At 36.6% G+C, this 21,381-nt stretch overlaps 1 protein-coding gene across 1 annotated transcript in view; it reads right to left on the bottom strand.

The window, feature by feature from the left end:
- Positions 1–21,381, bottom strand: part of LOC139977294 (uncharacterized) — a 152,880-nt gene that overhangs the window by 107,817 nt on the left and 23,682 nt on the right. The window contains exons 16-28 of the mRNA XM_071986581.1: positions 20,101–20,336; positions 19,373–19,451; positions 17,641–17,784; positions 14,049–14,231; positions 10,056–10,151; positions 6,456–6,637; positions 6,107–6,257; positions 4,792–4,932; positions 4,274–4,396; positions 3,500–3,712; positions 1,554–1,703; positions 1,317–1,378; positions 895–1,114 (exon numbers count right to left, since the gene is read on the bottom strand). Coding sequence (XP_071842682.1) covers positions 895–1,114; positions 1,317–1,378; positions 1,554–1,703; positions 3,500–3,712; positions 4,274–4,396; positions 4,792–4,932; positions 6,107–6,257; positions 6,456–6,637; positions 10,056–10,151; positions 14,049–14,231; positions 17,641–17,784; positions 19,373–19,451; positions 20,101–20,336 — 1,980 coding nt within the window. The remainder of the gene's footprint in view (positions 1–894; positions 1,115–1,316; positions 1,379–1,553; positions 1,704–3,499; positions 3,713–4,273; positions 4,397–4,791; positions 4,933–6,106; positions 6,258–6,455; positions 6,638–10,055; positions 10,152–14,048; positions 14,232–17,640; positions 17,785–19,372; positions 19,452–20,100; positions 20,337–21,381) is intronic.

Raw genomic sequence — 21,381 nt, 5'->3', positions numbered from 1 at the left:
AGGTTATACTGTTGGGGTAGTACTATATACATGACACAGCTGTGAGAGGTTGATACTATCATAGTATACCTTGTCCTGCAATGATTGTATGATATTGTCTGAAGAGTGGAACCCTTGTATCAGCAGGTTATACTGTTGGGGTAGTACTATATACATGACACAGCTGTGAGAGGTTTATACTATCATAGTATACCTTGTCCTGCAATGTTTGTATGATATTGTCTGAAGAGTGGAACCCTTGTATCAGCAGGTTATACTGTTGGGGTAGTACTATATACATGACACAGCTGTGAGAGGTTGATACTATCATAGTATACCTTGTCCTGCAATGATTGTATGATATTGTCTGAAGAGTGGAACCCTTGTATCAGCAGGTTATACTGTTGGGGTAGTACTATATACATGACACAGCTGTGAGAGGTTTATACTATCATAGTATACCTTGTCCTGCAATGTTTGTATGATATTGTCTGAAGAGTGGAACCCTTGTATCAGCAGGTTATACTGTTGGGGTAGTACTATATACATGACACAGCTGTGAGAGGTTGATACTATCATAGTATACCTTGTCCTGCAATGATTGTATGATATTGTCTGAAGAGTGGAACCCTTGTATCAGCAGGTTATACTGTTGGGGTAGTACTATATACATGACACAGCTGTGAGAGGTTTATACTATCATAGTATACCTTGTCCTGCAATGTTTGTATGATATTGTCTGAAGAGTGGAACCCTTGTATCAGCAGGTTATACTGTTGGGGTAGTACTATATACATGACACAGCTGTGAGAGGTTTATACTATCTTACTATACCTTGTTTCAGACAGTTGATGGTGCAAAGCCTAATACTTGGCAGTTTATATTACAATTCTATGTATATATCCAGTGTTGTACCTGTATGACAAAGATTGACTCCTGTAGTCCCATGTACACATCCCAATGGCTGGCTTCTTCCGGGAGTGTGTTGACCTTCTCTAACTGTTGATTGGTTGCATCCTTCAAGTATTTGGTATTCTGTTTCTGCCAGCTATCCTGCTTCCAGCTCTCCTGTTGTTCTTGGATGTACTGTACAGTCGCCCATACTTCATTCAGATTGTGCAACTCGTGTCGACACCTGGTAACATTTAAAAGATATTTACACTGACCATAACTCCATTATAACAGACAATAGTGAACTAAGACAAACCTTTGAACAAACAATCTGAGTAGAGCAGTAAACCTTACAAACAAATCTATTTCTTTGTGGAGTTCTAGAGTGAGACACATTTCAGTCATAAAAACGTTCAATTTTATAGTTAAAAATACTCTTCACTTACTCTGGCAGGATGGTAAAGTTGACAACTGCAGTCTCAAGGAGCTCTTGCAACTCAATCAGGTCCTGAATTAAAAAGAATAAAAACCATTGAACAAATGATGAAGGCCTTTCTTATATCTGATATTAATAGTGTAGTTTGATATGTCTGAGATTCACTGTAATGTAGGTAATAAATCATTTTTCTATGATATTTTAAGTCTTTATTTATATCTGTTATTAATAGTGTAGTTTGATCTACCTGAGCTTCATTGTCCAGTTGATCTAGCTGTTCCAGGAACACTTTGATAACATCAAAAGCCTCATCAATAAAACTTTCTCTGGTGTAAACTTCAGATTCAGACAATTCAGTCTTTAAATCTTCAACTCGCTTCCCAAATGCTTGAAGGTCCTGTAGGAAAATATAATGATCAAACTTTTAGTTTTGAATTACTTCTGTCTATTGTAGATATAGGTACATTTGCTGTGATATTGTTTCCAAATAGTTTGTTATACTATGATACCTTGGAAACAGTGTGTAATACAGCTGCTTCCAAATAGTTGTTATACTATGATATCTTGGTTATAATAGTTTGCTACGCTATGATACCTTGGAAACAGTATGTTATACAATTGTTTCCAAATAGTTTGTTATACTATGATACCTTGGTTATAATAGTTTGCTATACTATGATACCTTGGAAACAGTATGTAATACAATGTTTCCAAATAGTTTGTTATACTATACCTGGAAACAGTATGTAATACAATTGTTTCCAAATAGTTTGTTATACTATGATACCTTGGTTATAATAGTTTGTTATACTATGATACCTTGGTTATAATAGTTTGTTATACTATGATACCTTGGAAACAGTATGTAATACAATGTTTCCAAATAGTTTGTGATACTATACCTTGGAAACAGTATGTAATACAATTATTTTCAAATAGTTTGTTATACTATACCTTGGAAACAGTATGTAATACAATTGTTTCCAAATAGTTTGTTATACTATGATACCTTGGCTATAATAGTTTGTTATACTATGATACCTTGGTTATAATAGTTTGTTATACTATGATACCTTGGTTATAATAGTTTGTTATACTATGATACCTTGGTTATAATAGTTTGTTATACTATGATACCTTGGAAACAGTATGTAATACAATGTTTCCAAATAGCTTGTTATACTATGATACGAGGTTATAATAGTTTGCTATACTATGATACCTTGGAAACAGTATGTAATACAATGTTTCCAAATAGTTTGTTATACTATGATACCTTGGAAACAGTATGTAATACAATTGTTTCCAAATAGTTTTGTTATACTATGATACCTTGGTTATAATAGTTTGTTATACTACGATACCTTGGAAACAGTATGTAATACGTTTCCAAATAGTTTGTTATACTATGATACCTTGGAAACAGTATGTAATACAATTGTTTCCAAATAGTTTGTTATACTATGATACTAGGTTATAATAGTTTGCTATACTATGATACCTTGGAAACAGTATGTAATACAATGTTTCCAAATAGTTTGTTATACTATGATACCTTGGAAACAGTATGTAATACAATTGTTTCCAAATAGTTTGTTATACTATGATACCTTGGTTATAATAGTTTGCTATACTATGATACCTTGGAAACAGTATGTAATACAATGTTTCCAAATAGTTTGTTATACTATACCTGGAAACAGTATGTAATACAATTGTTTCCAAATAGTTTGTTATACTATGATACCTTGGTTATAATAGTTTGTTATACTATGATACCTTGGAAACAGTATGTAATACAATGTTTCCAAATAGTTTGTTATACTATACCTTGGAAACAGTATGTAATACAATTGTTTCCAAATAGTTTGTTATACTATGATACTAGGTTATAATAGTTTGCTATACTATGATACCTTGGAAACAGTATGTAATACAATTGTTTCCAAATAGTTTGTTATACTATGATACCTTGGTTATAATAGTTTGTTATACTATGATACCTTGGAAACAGTATGTAATACAATGTTTCCAAATAGTTTGTGATACTATACCTTGGAAACAGTATGTAATACAATTATTTTCAAATAGTTTGTTATACTATACCTTGGAAACAGTATGTAATACAATTGTTTCCAAATAGTTTGTTATACTATGATACCTTGGCTATAATAGTTTGTTATACTATGATACCTTGGTTATACTAGCAGACTCCTCCTGTATCCTGGGACCCAGTCTCTGCTTGGCCAAGGATACCTTGGTCTTGAGGTTATTCCAGCGTCCAGGAGCCCCATCATATAAATGTTTTGTTTTATCCGGCAGAGACTGTTTGTACTTGCTTAGGAGTAACACTGTTCTGTTCATAGCAGTGAACTGCCCATCCATTTCCTGCTGTTTTGCTGATACCTGTGTGGAGACAAAAATCATTAGAAACTCAAGAATACAATGTGATTAGTTTCATTCAGAGATTAACGTTTTAGCCAGTATCTTGAAGTAACTAAAAGAAGCAAGAAGAAAAGTGGACTCAACCAATGTGTGGATATTCTATGATCTAAATGAGTTCTGAGGGTAAATATTCAACAGCCCTGGCTGGGATAGATCAAACACCATCTTTTCTAAAGTACAACGGTCTGCAAATTCCAATTCAAAATATTGAAGGTCTTTATGTATATTAGTCGTGAATAGCGAATCACTGGCTCCCCTTATATAAGTAAATATTCCATACCCCTCCCTCCCTGGCTTCCTTATATCAGTAGTATCCCCTATCCCTCCCTCACTCCTTGGCTCCCATTATAACATTAGTATCCCCTACCCCCCAGATGGATCCCCTACCCCTCAGTAGTATTCCCTACCCCTCAGAAGTATCCCCTACCCCTCCCTCCCTGGCTCTCTTATATCAGTAGTATTCCCTACCCCCCAGTAGTATTCCCAACTCCTCCCTCCCTTGGCTCCCATATTACATCATACCTCATTGAATATCCTCATCATCTTCATAAAAGATGCAGTGTCTCTCTCTTCCCCGGTGATGCTTTCAATCTCTGGTTCTATCCTCTTCAAGAACTGATCCAGGTCCTGCAACAATGCTGTCACCTAAACAGACAAAATTAATTTATTCTCAAAAGTACATACATACATATCATTTTTTTAATGCTTTAGTTTGTTCCAGACAATACATTTTCCACATATAAATGTCAACACTCTTGATCCAAAGACTCTGAAATAGGTCAAAACTTTCCTCTCTAAAACTAAATATTTCAACCTGAATTTTCTGTTCTCATTTAGAAAATAAAAAAATAAGAGCCAGTACTGTACATCAAACTGAACATCAAAATCTGGATCCATGATTCCTTTATTACAGTCAAGCAATATCTATTCTATTTCTGGTTGCAGTAGCGTTAAACACAGCAGATCCACCCAGGACAAGTCTATCCTAGCTGTGATTAGTTGTCATTAATTAATTAATAAATTAATTAATTAATGGTTACCTGATCTGAGAGGTACTTAGTGAAGGTCCACATCCAGCGGCTTGCATAAGTTGTCAGAACCTGTTTGATTGGTTTCAGGTCAACTCTGATCCAGCCAATGTCACGATGATCCACAATGCCTGCAATCTCATCCCTAGCAGACTATAAGGAAGATAGCAATAAATACATTCACTTTCAATATCACACGAGTGCATAGCACATGTTCAAACATGTGCAGTAGTTGTAATGTAAGCTGCTGCTATGATTACATCATGAAGGTAAGGTGCAGAATCTACAACTTCATGAGTCTATTGAAGAGTGGTGATATGACACTGTATACCTACTGCAATGTTTCTATGTAGGTAAATGGTTACAGACAGTGTTAAGTTAGGACTGTGTAACCTATCACAGTCACTGGTAAACTTACATTGAGGGATAGTGTAGAGTTTCATTAATGATTCTGTAGTAGTTAGGACTGTGCAACCTATCACAGTCACTGGTAAACTTACATTGAGGGATAGTGTAGAGATTTATTAATGATTCTGTAGTAGTTAGGACTGTGTAACCTATCACAGTCACTGGTAAACTTACATTGAGGGATAGTGTAGAGTTTCATTAATGATTCTGTAGTAGTTAGGACTGTGTAACCTATCACAGTCACTGGTAAACTTACATTGAGGGATAGTGTAGAGTTTCATTAATGATTCTGTAGTAGTTAGGACTGTGTAACCTATCACAGTCACTGGTAAACTTACATTGAGGGATAGTGTAGAGTTTCATTAATGATTCTGTAGTAGTTAGGACTGTGTAACCTATCACAGTCACTGGTAAACTTACATTGAGGGATAGTGTAGAGTTTCATTAATGATTCTGTAGTAGTTAGGACTGTGTAACCTATCACAGTCACTGATAAACTTACATTGAGGGATAGTGTAGAGTTTCATTAATGATTCTGTAGTAGTTAGGACTGTGTAACCTATCACAGTCACTGGTAAACTTACATTGAGGGATAGTGTAGAGTTTCATTAATGATTCTGTAGTAGTTAGGACTGTGTAACCTATCACAGTCACTGGTAAACTTACATTGAGGGATAGTGTAGAGTTTCATTAATGATTCTGTAGTAGTTAGGACTGTGTAACCTATCACAGTCACTGGTAAACTTACATTGAGGGATAGTGTAGAGTTTCATTAATGATTCTGTAGTAGTTAGGACTGTGTAACCTATCACAGTCACTGGTTAACTTACATTGAGGAGGATAAGTGGGTGGATGACCTCTCCCAAAAGAAAACCAACCAGATTTAAGAATTGTAAAGATGAAGGAGTAAGGTATTTACCCTATAAATGTCTATCTCTGAGTCAAACATATCCAAAGATGGAACATTAATGCTCCCGGAGGTCTCTGCACTCTGAGGTCGGAGGAAAGCCTTCTCTGCCGTACCCATTGCCCCTCTCTGGGAAATGCTGTAGTTAGAAGCAGAGCTTGCCCTGAACAGTGAAAAAATAATAAAAAGACATACAGTCATTGAAAATTTAAGTCAAATGAGATCCATTCACAAAATCTTAATATTATAATTAAGCAGAGAAGGATGTAACCATGCCGATTACCATCCATTAAAAGCGTAACATGTAGTTGTGAGCCAAGAACTTTGTTAATAAAATGGAAAACAAATTTATAAGAAATACCTTCCACTATGAGCAGACTTAACAGATCTTTCAGAAGCTGCAGACCTGAGTCTAGCTGAGGCACTGCTTCCCTGTAGTCTGAGAGGGTTAGGAGTGAGACGCCCATGAAGAAATTCATCAAATGTCTCAGTTATGTCCTGAAGCCACAGAAAGGTGTACCCCTTAAAAATTTCCAAAAGTTTCTAAAAGGAAAGAAAATGATAAGCAAGTGATGTATGAAGCTCACAGTTTGAAATGATTTCAGGTTTACAGACACACATCAGATAATAGTTGTTAACATTGTAATAGCCTCATAAGTAGAAAAGATAACCCCCCTTTATAGAGGGTTATATTTGTATGACATCATGAAAGTATTCTTAATCATGACATTTGCTTATGTTTAGGTGACATATCACAAGAAAATTGTTATTTTACCAATGTACCAATACAGATGCTCAGAGGATGCAACAGGTTTGTGCTTAACTCAATAATCATGGTCATATGACCCTCTTTACTGGTTATTCATAATCAGGTCACAGCTTGAACCAATAATCATGGACCTGCTACCCTCTTTGCTGGTTATTCATAATCAGGTCACAGCTTGAACCAATAATCATGGACCTGCTACCCTCTTTGCTGGTTATTCATAATCAGGTCACAGCTTGAACCAATAATCATGGACCTGCTACCCTCTTTGCTGGTTATTCAGAATCAAGTCACAGCTTCATCCAATAACCATGGACCTGTTACCTTCTTTACTAGTGGCAACTGCTGATAACCTCCCAAATCAATACATTCATTAACCCATAAAGATGATAATTATTAATCCTGAAAACAACTTGTTTTCTCTCTAACTGGTACCATATGTATTCATACACAATACCATGGTTCTCAATATGGTGGTTTGTATTCATCCATTAATTGGATCATATAACTATTTAAACATGATCTCTATACTGGGTCCTTTTGCGAACACAATACCACGGTTCTCAATATGGTGGTTTATATTCATCCATTAATTGGATCATATAACTATTTGGACATGATCTCTATACTGGGTCCTTGTGCGAACAAAATACCATGATTCTCAATATGGTGGTTTATATTCATCCATTAATTGGATCATATAACTATTTGGACATGATCTCTATACTGGGTCCTTGTGCAAACACAATACCATGATTCTCAATATGGTGGTTTATATTCATACATTAATTGGATCATATAACTATTTGGACATGATCTCTATACTGGGTCCTTGTGTGAACACAATACCATGGTTCTCAATATGGTGGTTTATATTCATACATTAATTGGATCATATAACTATTTGGACATGATCTCTTTACTGGGTCCTTGTGAGAACACGATACCATGGTTCTCAATATGGTGGTTTATATTCATCCATTAATTGGATCATATGACTATTTGGACATGGTCTCTAATTTACTGGGTCCTTGTGAGAACACAATACCATGGTTCTCAATATGGTGGTTTATATTCATCCATTAATTGGATCATATAACTATTTGGACATGATCTCTATACTGGGTCCTTGTGAGAACACGATACCATGGTTCTCAATATGGTGGTTTATTCATCCATTAATTGATAACTATTTGGACATGATCTCTATACTGGGTCCTTGTGCGAACACAATACCATGGTTCTCAATATGGTGGTTTATATTCATACATTAATTGGATCATATAACTATTTGGACATGATCTCTATACTGGGTCCTTGTGCAAACACAATACCATGATTCTCAATATGGTGGTTTATATTCATACATTAATTGGATCATATAACTATTTGGACATGATCTCTATACTGGGTCCTTGTGTGAACACAATACTATGGTTCTCAATATGGTGGTTTATATTCATACATTAATTGGATCATATAACTATTTGGACATGATCTCTTTACTGGGTCCTTGTGAGAACACGATACCATGGTTCTCAATATGGTGGTTTATATTCATCCATTAATTGGATCATATGACTATTTGGACATGGTCTCTAATTTACTGGGTCCTTGTGAGAACACAATACCATGGTTCTCAATATGGTGGTTTATATTCATCCATTAATTGGATCATATAACTATTTGGACATGATCTCTATACTGGGTCCTTGTGAGAACACGATACCATGGTTCTCAATATGGTGGTTTATTCATCCATTAATTGATAACTATTTGGACATGATCTCTATACTGGGTCCTTGTGCGAACACAATACCATGGTTCTCAATATGGTGGTTTATATTCATACATTAATTGGATCATATAACTATTTGGACATGATCTCTATACTGGGTCCTTGTGCAAACACAATACCATGATTCTCAATATGGTGGTTTATATTCATCCATTAATTGATAGCTATTTGGACATGATCTCTATACTGGGTCCTTGTGAGAACACGATACCATGGTTCTCAATATGGTGGTTTATATTCATTCATTAATTGGATCATATGACTATTTGGACATGGTCTCTAATTTACTGGGTCCTTGTGAGAACACAATACCATGGTTCTCAATATGGTGGTTTATATTCATCTATTAATTGGATCATATAACTATTTGGACATGATCTCTATACTGGGTCCTTGTGAGAACATGATACCATGGTTCTCAATATGGTGGTTTATTCATCCATTAATTGATAACTATTTGGACATGGTCTCTAATTTACTGGGTCCTTGTGAGAACACAATACCATGGTTCTCAATATGGTGGTTTATATTCATACATTAATTGATAGCTATTTGGACATGGTCTCTAATTTACTGGGTCCTTGTGAGAACACAATACCATGGTTCTCAATATGGTGGTTTATATTCATCCATTAATTGGATCATATAACTATTTGGACATGGTCTCTAATTTACTGGGTCCTTGTGAGAACACAATACCATGGTTCTCAATATGGTGGTTTATATTCATCCATTAATTGGATCATATAACTATTTGGACATGATCTCTATACTGGGTCCTTGTGCGAACACAATACCATTGTTCTCAATATGGTGGTTTATATTCATCCATTAATTGGATCATATAACTATTTGGACATGGTCTCTAATTTACTGGGTCCTTGTGAGAACACAATACCATGGTTCTCAATATGGTGGTTTATATTCATCCATTAATTGGATCATATAACTATTTGGACATGATCTCTATACTGGGTCCTTGTGCGAACACAATACCATGGTTCTCAATATGGTGGTTTATTCATCCATTAATTGGATCATATAACTATTTGGACATGGTCTCTAATTTACTGGGTCCTTGTGAGAACACAATACCATGGTTCTCAATATGGTGGTTTATATTCATCCATTAATTGGATCATATAACTATTTGGACATGATCTCTATACTGGGTCCTTGTGCGAACACAATACCATGGTTCTCAATATGGTGGTTTATATTCATCCATTAATTGGATCATATAACTATTTGGACATGATCTCTATACTGGGTCCTTGTGCGAACACAATACCATTGTTCTCAATATGGTGGTTTATATTCATACATTAATTGGATCATATGACTATTTGGACATGATCTCTATACTTAAGTCCTTTCCGGGTGTTGCATGAGCGTACCTTGCTTTCTTCTCCATTTTCTTGAACCAGTGAGAGGATTTGATCACACAGGTTGATGACTTCATCATCCATTGTAATGTAGTCCTTGTAGCTTCCCTGAAGAATCAACAACAACAAACCTTGATTCAAACTGAAAGAGTATCAAACTTGTCTCTTGACAGAATCAGTCTCAACATCTAACAAAACAAATACAGGTCGATCACTGAATAAGCTTATTAAAATTATGCTTAAGATAACTGCATCAGGTCAACACTGCATATTGTAAGTTCAACATTGCATGTATACAGCATATTGCAAGTTAAAACAGTCAGTTATTAATACTCTGCATAACATATAACAATATAATATGGATGCGCTGTTTACATGATGCAAATGCACACATATACAGTGATCATACCTCAGTCAGTGGGTTGCAGTTTACATGATGCAAATGCACACATATACGGTGATCATACCTCAGTCAGTGGGTTGCTGTTTACATGATGCCAATACACACATATACAGTGATCATACCTCAGTCAGTGGGTTGCTGTTTACATGATGCCAGTACACACATATACAGTGATCATACCTCAGTCAATGGGTTGCTGTTTACATGATGCCAGTACACACATATACAGTGATCATACCTCAGTCAGTGGGTTGCTGTTTACATGATGCCAATACACACATATACAGTGATCATACCTCAGTCAGTGGGTTGCTGTTTACATGATGCCGATACACACATATACGGTGATCATACCTCAGTCAGTGGGTTGCTGTTTACATGATGCCAGTACACACATATACAGTGATCATACCTCAGTCAGTGGGTTGCTGTTTACATGATGCCAGTACACACATATACAGTGATCATACCTCAGTCAGTGGGTTGCTGTTTACATGATGCCAATACACACACATACGGTGATCATACCTCAGTCAGTGGGTTGCTGTTTACATGATGCCGATACACACACATACGGTGATCATACCTCAGTCAGTGGGTTGCTGTTTACATGATGCCGATACACACATATACGGTGATCATACCTCAGTCAGTGGGTTGCTGTTTACATGATGCAAATGCACACATATACAGTGATCATACCTCAGTCAGTAGGTTGCTGTTTACATGATGCCAGTACACACATATACAGTGATCATACCTCAGTCAGTGGGTTGCTGTTTACATGATGCCAGTACACACATATACAGTGATCATACCTCAGTCAGTGGGTTGCTGTTTACATAATGCCAATACACACACATACGGTGATCATACCTCAGTCAGTGGGTTGCTGTTTACATGATGCCGATACACACATATACGGTGATCATACCTCAGTCAGTGGGTTGCTGTTTACATGATGCAAATGCACACATATACAGTGATCATACCTCAGTCAGTAGGTTGCTGTTTACATGATGCCAATACACACACATACAGTGATCATACCTCAGTCAGTGGGTTGCTGTTTACATGATGCCAGTACACACATATACAGTGATCATACCTCAGTCAGTGGGTTGCTGTTTACATGATGCCAATACACACACATACAGTGATCATACCTCAGTCAGTGGGTTGCTGTTTACATGATGCCAGTACACACATATACAGTGATCATACCTCAGTCAGTGGGTTGCTGTTTACATGATGCCAATACACACACATACGGTGATCATACCTCAGTCAGTGGGTTGCTGTTTACATGATGCCAGTACACACATATACAGTGATCATACCTCAGTCAGTGGGTTGCTGTTTACATGATGCCAATACACACACATACAGTGATCATACCTCAGTCAGTGGGTTGCTGTTTACATGATGCAAGTACACACATATACAGTGATCATACCTCAGTCAGTGGGTTGCTGTTTACATGATGCCAATACACACACATACGGTGATCATACCTCAGTCAGTGGGTTGCTGTTTACATGATGCCGATACACACATATACAGTGATCATACCTCAGTCAGTGGGTTGCTGTTTACATGATGCAAATGCACACACATACAGTGATCATACCTCAGTCAGTGGGTTGCTGTTTACATGATGCAAATGCACACATATACAGTGATCATACCTCAGTCAGTGGGTTGCTGTTTACATGATGCCAGTACACACATATACAGTGATCATACCTCAGTCAGTGGGTTGCTGTTTACATGATGCAAATGCACACATATACAGTGATCATACCTCAGTCAGTGGGTTGCTGTTTACATAATGCAAATGCACACACATACAGTGATCATACCTCAGTCAGTGGGTTGCAGTTTACATGATGCAAATGCACACACATACAGTGATCATACCTCAGTCAGTGGGTTGCTGTTTACATGATGCCAATACACACACATACGGTGATCATACCTCAGTCAGTGGGTTGCTGTTTACATGATGCCAATACACACATATACGGTGATCATACCTCAGTCAGTGGGTTGCTGTTTACATGATGCCGATACACACATATACGGTGATCATACCTCAGTCAGTGGGTTGCTGTTTACATGATGCCAATACACACACATACGGTGATCATTCCTCAGTCAGTGGGTTGCTGTTTACATGATGCCGATACACACATATACGGTGATCATACCTCAGTCAGTGGGTTGCTGTTTACATGATGCAAATGCACACACATACAGTGATCATACCTCAGTCAGTGGGTTGCTGTTTACATGATGCAAATGCACACATATACAGTGATCATACCTCAGTCAGTGGGTTGCTGTTTACATAATGCAAATGCACACACATACAGTGATCATACCTCAGTCAGTGGGTTGCAGTTTACATGATGCAAATGCACACACATACAGTGATCATACCTCAGTCAGTGGGTTGCTGTTTACATGATGCAAATGCACACACATACAGTGATCATACCTCAGTCAGTGGGTTGCTGTTTACATGATGCCAATACACACACATACGGTGATCATACCTCAGTCAGTGGGTTGCTGTTTACATGATGCCAATACACACATATACGGTGATCATACCTCAGTCAGTGGGTTGCTGTTTACATGATGCAAATGCACACATATACAGTGATCATACCTCAGTCAGTGGGTTGCTGTTTACATGATGCCAGTACACACATATACAGTGATCATACCTCAGTCAGTGGGTTGCTGTTTACATGATGCCAATACACACATATACAGTGATCATACCTCAGTCAGTGGGTTGCTGTTTACATGATGCCAGTACACACATATACAGTGATCATACCTCAGTCAGTGGGTTGCTGTTTACATGATGCCGATACACACATATACAGTGATCATACCTCAGTCAGTGGGTTGCTGTTTACATGATGCAAATGCACACACATACAGTGATCATACCTCAGTCAGTGGGTTGCTGTTTACATGATGCCAATACACACACATACGGTGATCATACCTCAGTCAGTGGGTTGCTGTTTACATGATGCAAATGCACACACATACAGTGATCATACCTCAGTCAGTGGGTTGCTGTTTACATGATGCCGATACACACATATACAGTGATCATACCTCAGTCAGTGGGTTGCTGTTTACATGATGCAAATGCACACACATACAGTGATCATACCTCAGTCAGTGGGTTGCTGTTTACATGATGCCAATACACACACATACGGTGATCATACCTCAGTCAGTGGGTTGCTGTTTACATGATGCCAATACACACATATACAGTGATCATACCTCAGTCAGTGGGTTGCTGTTTACATGATGCCGATACACACATATACAGTGATCATACCTCAGTCAGTGGGTTGCTGTTTACATGATGCAAATGCACACACATACAGTGATCATACCTCAGTCAGTGGGTTGCTGTTTACATGATGCCAATACACACACATACGGTGATCATACCTCAGTCAGTGGGTTGCTGTTTACATGATGCCAATACACATATATACAGTGATCATACCTCAGTCAGTGGGTTGCTGTTTACATGATGCCAATACACACACATACGGTGATCATACCTCAGTCAGTGGGTTTAGCATTTTTACTAGCAGTCCTCTAGTCTTGAACTCCTCTAACCAAGTGGTCACATTCTCTAGTACACTGGTTACAGCTGTACTTTGGTCAAGGGGTGGGGTAAAGGTCACTTGGTTTTCTATTAATTCCAGATGAATGGTCAAGATTGGTGTTACTGCTCCTTGAATCTATAACAAAAGAAAGACAAGTTAATACTCTATACTCTATAGCATAAAACCAATCAAACGTACTTACTACTGAATCCACTGTTCACAGAAATGTCACATTACAAATGTGATCGAATGTGATATTGTCAAATAACACTTTCTTCAGGCTTTGAATAAAGGTGTATAAGAAAATTGCTATGAGACACATCACTTCTCTAATGTGAGACTAACTACCAGTGTATAGTTATCAATATTAGAATAATTACCAGTGTATATTAATCCATATTAGAATAAATACCAGTGTATATTAATCCATATTAGAATGACTACCTGTGTATATTAATCCATATTAGAATCACTACCAGAGTATATTAATCCATATTAGAATCACTACCAGAGTATATTAATCCATATTAACCCATATTAGAATTAATACCAGTGTATATTAATCCATATTAGAATAAAAACCAGTGTATATTAATCCATGTTAGAGTAAATACCAGTTTATATTAATCCATATTAGAATAAATACCAGTGTATATTAATCCATATTAGAATAAATATCAGTGTATATTAATCCATATTAGACTAAATACCAGTATATTAATCTATATTAGAATAAATACCAGTGTATATTAATCCATATTAGAATAAAAACCAGTGTATATTAATCCATATTAGAGTAAATACCAGTTTATATTAATCCATATTAGAATAAATACCAGTGTATATTAATCCATATTAGAATAAAAACCAGTGTATATTAATCCATATTAGAGTAAATACCAGTTTATATTAATCCATATTAGAATAAATACCAGTGTATATTAATCCATATTAGAATAAATACCAGTGTATATTAATCCATATTAGACTAAATACCAGTATATTAATCTATATTAGAATAAATACCAGTGTATATTAATCCATATTAGACTAAATACCAGAGTATATTAATCTATATTAGAATAAATACCAGTGTATATTGCTCCATATTAGACTGACTCAATGTTTGAATTATTACCAGTATTAATCAGTGTTAGATTAACATACCAGTATATATTAATCAATGTTAGACTAATTTACCTGTGTAAATAAATCAATGTTAGAATCCTTACCTATGTATAATAACCAATGTTAGAATCCTTACCTATGTATATTCACCAATGTTAGAATCCTTACCTATGTATATTAACCAATGTTAGAATCCTTACCTATGTATATTAATCAATTTTAGAATCCTTACCTATGTATATTAATCAATGTTAGACTCCTTACCTATGTATATTAATCAATGTTAGAATCCTTACCTATGTATATTAACCAATGTTAGAATCCTTACCTATGTATATTAATCAATGTTAGAATCCTTACCTATGTATATTCACCAATGTTAGAATCCTTACCTATGTATATTAACCAATGTTAGAATCCTTACCTATGTTAGAATCCTTACCTATGTATATTCACCAATGTTAGAATCCTTACCTATGTATATTAACCAATGTTAGAATCCTTACCTATGTTAGAATCCTTACCTATGTATATTAATCAATTTTAGAATCCTTAACTATGTATATTAATCAATGTTAGAATCCTTACCTATGTATATTAATCAATGTTAGAATCCTTACCTATGTATATTAACCAATGTCAGAATCCTTACCTATGTATATTAATCAATGTTAGAATCCTTACCTATGTATATTAATCAATGTTAGAATCCTTACCTGTGTATATTAACCAATGTTAGAATCCTTAACTATGTATATTAATCAATGTTAGAATCCTTACCTGTGTATATTAACCAATGTTAGAATCCTTACCTATGTATATTAATCAATATTAGAATCCTTACCTATGTATATTAACCAATGTTAGAATCCTTACCTATGTATATTAATCAATGTTAGAATCCTTAACTATGTATATTAATCAATGTTAGAATCCTTACCTATGTATATTAATCAATGTTAGAATCCTTAACTATGTATATTAATCAATGTTAGAATCCTTACCTATGTATATTAATCAATGTTAGAATCCTTACCTATGTATATTAATCAATGTTAGAATCCTTACCTATGTATATTAACCAATGTTAGAATCATTACCTATGTATATTAATCAATGTTAGAATCCTTACCTATGTATATTAATCAATGTTAGAAATCTTACCTATGTATATTAATCAATATTAGAATCCTTAACTATGTATATTAATCAATGTTAGAATCCTTACCTATGTATATTAATCAATTTTAGAATCCTTACCTATGTATATTAATCAATGTTAGAATCCTTACCTATGTATATTAATCAATGTTAGAAATCTTACCTATGTATATTAACCAATGTTAGAATCCTTACCTATGTATATTAACCAATGTTAGAATCCTTACCTATGTATATTAATCAATGTTAGAATCCTTACCTATGTATATTAATCAATGTTAGAATCCTTACCTGTGTATATTAACCAATGTTAGAATCCTTACCTATGGATATTAATCAATGTTAGAATCCTTACCTGTGTATATTAATCAATATTAGAATCCTTACCTGTGTATATTAATCAATGTTAGAATCCTTACCTATGTATATTAATCAATTTTAGAATCCTTACCTATGTATATTAATCAATGTTAGAATCCTTACCTATGTATATTAATCAATGTTAGAAATCTTACCTATGTATATTAACCAATGTTAGAATCCTTACCTATGTATATTAACCAATGTTAGAATCCTTACCTATGTATATTAATCAATGTTAGAATCCTTACCTATGTATATTAATCAATGTTAGAATCCTTACCTGTGTATATTAACCAATGTTAGAATCCTTACCTATGGATATTAATCAATGTTAGAATCCTTACCTGTGTATATTAATCAATATTAGAATCCTTACCTATGTATATTAACCAATGTTAGAATCCTTACCTATGTATATTAACCAATGTTAGAATCCTTAACTATGTATATTAATCAATGTTAGAATCCTTACCTATGTATATTAATCAATGTTAGAATCCTTACCTATGTATATTAATCAATGTTAGAATCCTTACCTATGTATATTAACCAATGTTAGAATCATTACCTATGTATATTAATCAATGTTAGAATCCTTACCTATGTATATTAATCAAAGTTAGAAATCTTACCTATGTATATTAATCAATATTAGAATCCTTAACTATGTATATTAATCAATGTTAGAATCCTTACCTATGTATATTAACCAATGTTAGAATGTTAGAATGTTAGAAAAATGTTAGAAAATGTTAGAAAAATTAGAATGTTAGAATGTTAGAAAAATGTTAGAATGTTGAATTAATCAATGTTAGACATATTACCAGTGTATACCCATCCCTACTAGTGTTTATTAATCAACAGTGCTAACTGAATCATTGCCACATCTCACCTCAGTCACATTAGCGTGAACCAGAGTGTTCAGCATTGAACGTAGACTCTTTAAGGTGGACAGTTTGAGTCCATCCAGGACTAGGGCATCAATGTGATCAACATACTCTTCCCAGGCAGGTGAGGCTTGGCTGATTTGTACTGCCTGTTTATAAGTAAAGAATAAACATATAATCTCTCAGTAGGTTTCCTTATTTATACAGTAAATATTACTAAGAAGGGAAGGGGCATGATATTAATAAGGTCCTGGTATTGTATTAGTACTCTTGTATGATCCTGTCTCCCTTAGACAAATTACATGCTACTCTCAGTTTTATGACTCCACACCCGCAAACACACCACCATGACCCCAACCCCATGAGCACAACCCCTTGACCCAAACCACATGACCAAACCCCATGACCCAAAGCCATGACCCAACTCCCTGACCACAAACCCCATGACCCCAACCCATGACCCCAACTCCCTGACCACAAACCCATGACCCAACCCCATCACCCCAACCCCATCACCCCAACTCCATGACCACAACCTCATGACCCCATACCCCCAACCCCATCACCCCAACTCCATGACCAAAACCCCATGACCAAAACCCCATGATCCCAACCCCATGACCAAAACCCCATGACCCCAACCCCATGACCACACAACCCTATCACCAAACCCCATCACCAAACCCCATCACCCAACCACATCACCAAACCCCATCACCCAACCACATCACCCAAACCCATCACCCCAACCCCATCACCCCAACCCCATCATCCCAACCCCTCACCCCAACCCATCACCCCAACCCCATCACCATCTTCCCAACCCCATCACCCCAATCCCATCACCCCAACCACATCACCCCAACCCCATCACACCAACCCCATCACCCCAACCCCATCACACCAACCCCATCACACCAACCCCATCACACCAACCCCATCACACCAACCCCATCATCCCAACCCTATCACACGAACCCCATCACCTTAACCCCATCATCCCAACCCCATCACTCCAACCCCATCACCCCAACCCCATCACACCAACCCCATCACACCAACCCCATCACCCCAACCCCATCATCCCAACCCCATCACCCCAATCCCATCATCCCAACCCCATCACACCAACCCCATCACACCAACCCCATCACACCAACCCCATCACACCAACCCCATCACACCAACCCTATCACACCAATCCCATCATCCCAACCCCATCACCCCAATCCCATCACCCCAACCCTATCACACCAACCCATCACCCCAACCCCATCACCCCAATCACATCACCCCAACCCCATCCCCATCACCTAATCATCACAGCTTTTGATTAATTGTAGACCATAACACAGAGTTGCTCTTGGTTTAGTTTTCAATCTATCTTACCTCAGCTCATCAAATAGGATCTGTACTGATATGTATGTATGAAAGGTACTAAGCTTGAAAAAGACACACTACCTTAGTAATAAACATGTATGTGTTACTTTGAATTAGCATTGACATTACTGAACTTAACTAGTAGAGGTTCCTATGTAATCCTCACTAGTCTTTGCTTATTATTCATTATTCATTTGCCTACTTTATTATTCATGAGATAAATCTCCTTCTATTGGTAAAGAACCAATCTTAATAAAAATGTTTACATCATATGTATATATTTATTTATTTACATATTTTTTGATTGAATCTAAATTGTGCAAAGCATAGTTTGGATGTATGAAAAGAATAACAGACCTGGAATGAATTCTGTAATAGAGAATGAATCTTGAATCCCGATGGTCGAACCAGTCTTTCTTGGTCTTCATTTAGTTCACTGCAGTAACAGAACATATCACAATTGATCAAGTAAGGTGAACTAAGTTTTGAAATTCAACATGTAACTGTTCTTTGTAGCCTAGCAGACAACTCATTTAACACAGCATTTACACAATTTATCAAGTAAGGTGAACTCAGTTTTCAAATTCAACATTAATATATTTAACTGTTCATGTAGCCTAGCAGACCACTCATTTAACACAGCATTTACACAATTGATCAAGTAAGGTTAACTAAGTTTTGAAATTCAACATCTATAACTGTTCCATGCATCCTAGCAGACCACTCATTTAACACAGAAGATAAGAAACAATGTACCCTAACAGTCACCATGGATATATACATTACTGTTAACATGATAATAAGTTCCATCATGAATTTAACACAGAAGATAAGATATACACCCAGTTGGGACAATTTTTGCCATACTGTAATGCTATGTCCTGCCCAGCACTGGTACATGTATTGTCAGTAGGAGCAGTATGAATATCATGTTTCTATCAGCTCAAGGTTAGGAACTGTTTGTACTGACAATATCAGTGCTTTGAGAGCATGATATTGGAGTACAGTTTAGAGAGGTATTAGCATAATAAGAAAATTGTCCCAACTGGCTGAAGATATATCTATAATAAATGAATATTCATTACCGTTGCCATAGAAGTAGGTCATCCATTAGGTAGCTCTCCTTTGGCTGTCTGGCCTCAAACACATCCAATGCTGTGTTAGACCATGACTGTGTTATTTCCACCATGTCCTGGCAGTTACTCTGCACAATAGCTAGTGTTCGATGGAGGTCTGTACCAACTAGTGATGATGCCAGCTCAATAAAGTCTCCACTCTCTGTCATCTTCCATGTGTAATGGTTGAGACCTTGATCTAATAGCTAAAACCAGACCAAAAAAATACTAGCAGTGCTAAAACATACTGGATGTATGGGAAGGGTGAGTTCTGGATTATAAATGGACGCTGCTTATTGTATGAGTTCTGGATTCTACTGGATGGTGCTTATTGTGGGAGTTCTGGATTCTACTGGATGGCGCTTATTGTGGGAGGGGTGGATTCTGGATTCTACTGGATGGTGCTTATTCGGGAGGAGGGTGGGTTCTGGATTCTACTGGACGGTGCTTATAGTGGGAGGGTGAGTTCTGGATTCTACTGGATGGTGCTTATTGTGGGAGTTCTGGATTCTACTGGACGGTGCTTATTGTGGGAGTTCTGGATTCTACTGGACGGTGCTTATTGTGGGAGGGGTGGATTCTGGATTCTACTGGATGGTGCTTATTGGGGAGGAGGGTGGGTTCTGGATTCTACTGGGCGGTGCTTATAGTGGGAGGGTGAGTTCTGGATTCTACTGGATGGTGCATATTGTGGGAGTTCTGGATCCTAATGGACGTTGCTTATTGTGGGAGGTGATTGTTCTGTATTCTACTGGACGGTGCTTATAGTGGAAAGGGTGACTTCTGGATTCTACTGGATGGTGCTTATTGCGGGAGAGGTGGGTTCTGGATTCAACTGGATGGTGCTTATTGTGGGAGAGGTGGGTTCTGAATTCTACTGGATAGTGCTTATAGTAGGAGGGGTGAGTTCTGGATTCTACTGGATGGTGTTTATTGTGGGAGGGGTGGGTTCTGGATTATATTGAACGGTGCTTATTGTGGGAAGGGTGGGTTCTGGATTCTACTGGACGGTGCTTATGTATAAGTGTTACAAATGTAGAAGATATGTAGTCGGTCTTAAAACATAACATACAAATTACAATCTGAATGTAGAGAGTATGTTCACAGTGGAACTAAAAGTCCCATCATGCACCTGACTATACTGGGGGTCATACACCTCAGATCTCTGCCAAACCCTACATTTCAATCAATGAATCTTACCATTAATTCGATCAGTTAAATAGATTAGTGTAAAACAATGTCAGTTTAATT

Source organism: Apostichopus japonicus, chromosome 12 (assembly GCF_037975245.1).
Source record: "Apostichopus japonicus isolate 1M-3 chromosome 12, ASM3797524v1, whole genome shotgun sequence".
NCBI classification, from domain to species: domain Eukaryota; kingdom Metazoa; phylum Echinodermata; class Holothuroidea; order Aspidochirotida; family Stichopodidae; genus Apostichopus; species Apostichopus japonicus.
Note: the sequence above shows the minus strand (reverse complement) of the source record. Positions and strands in the feature narration are given on the sequence as shown.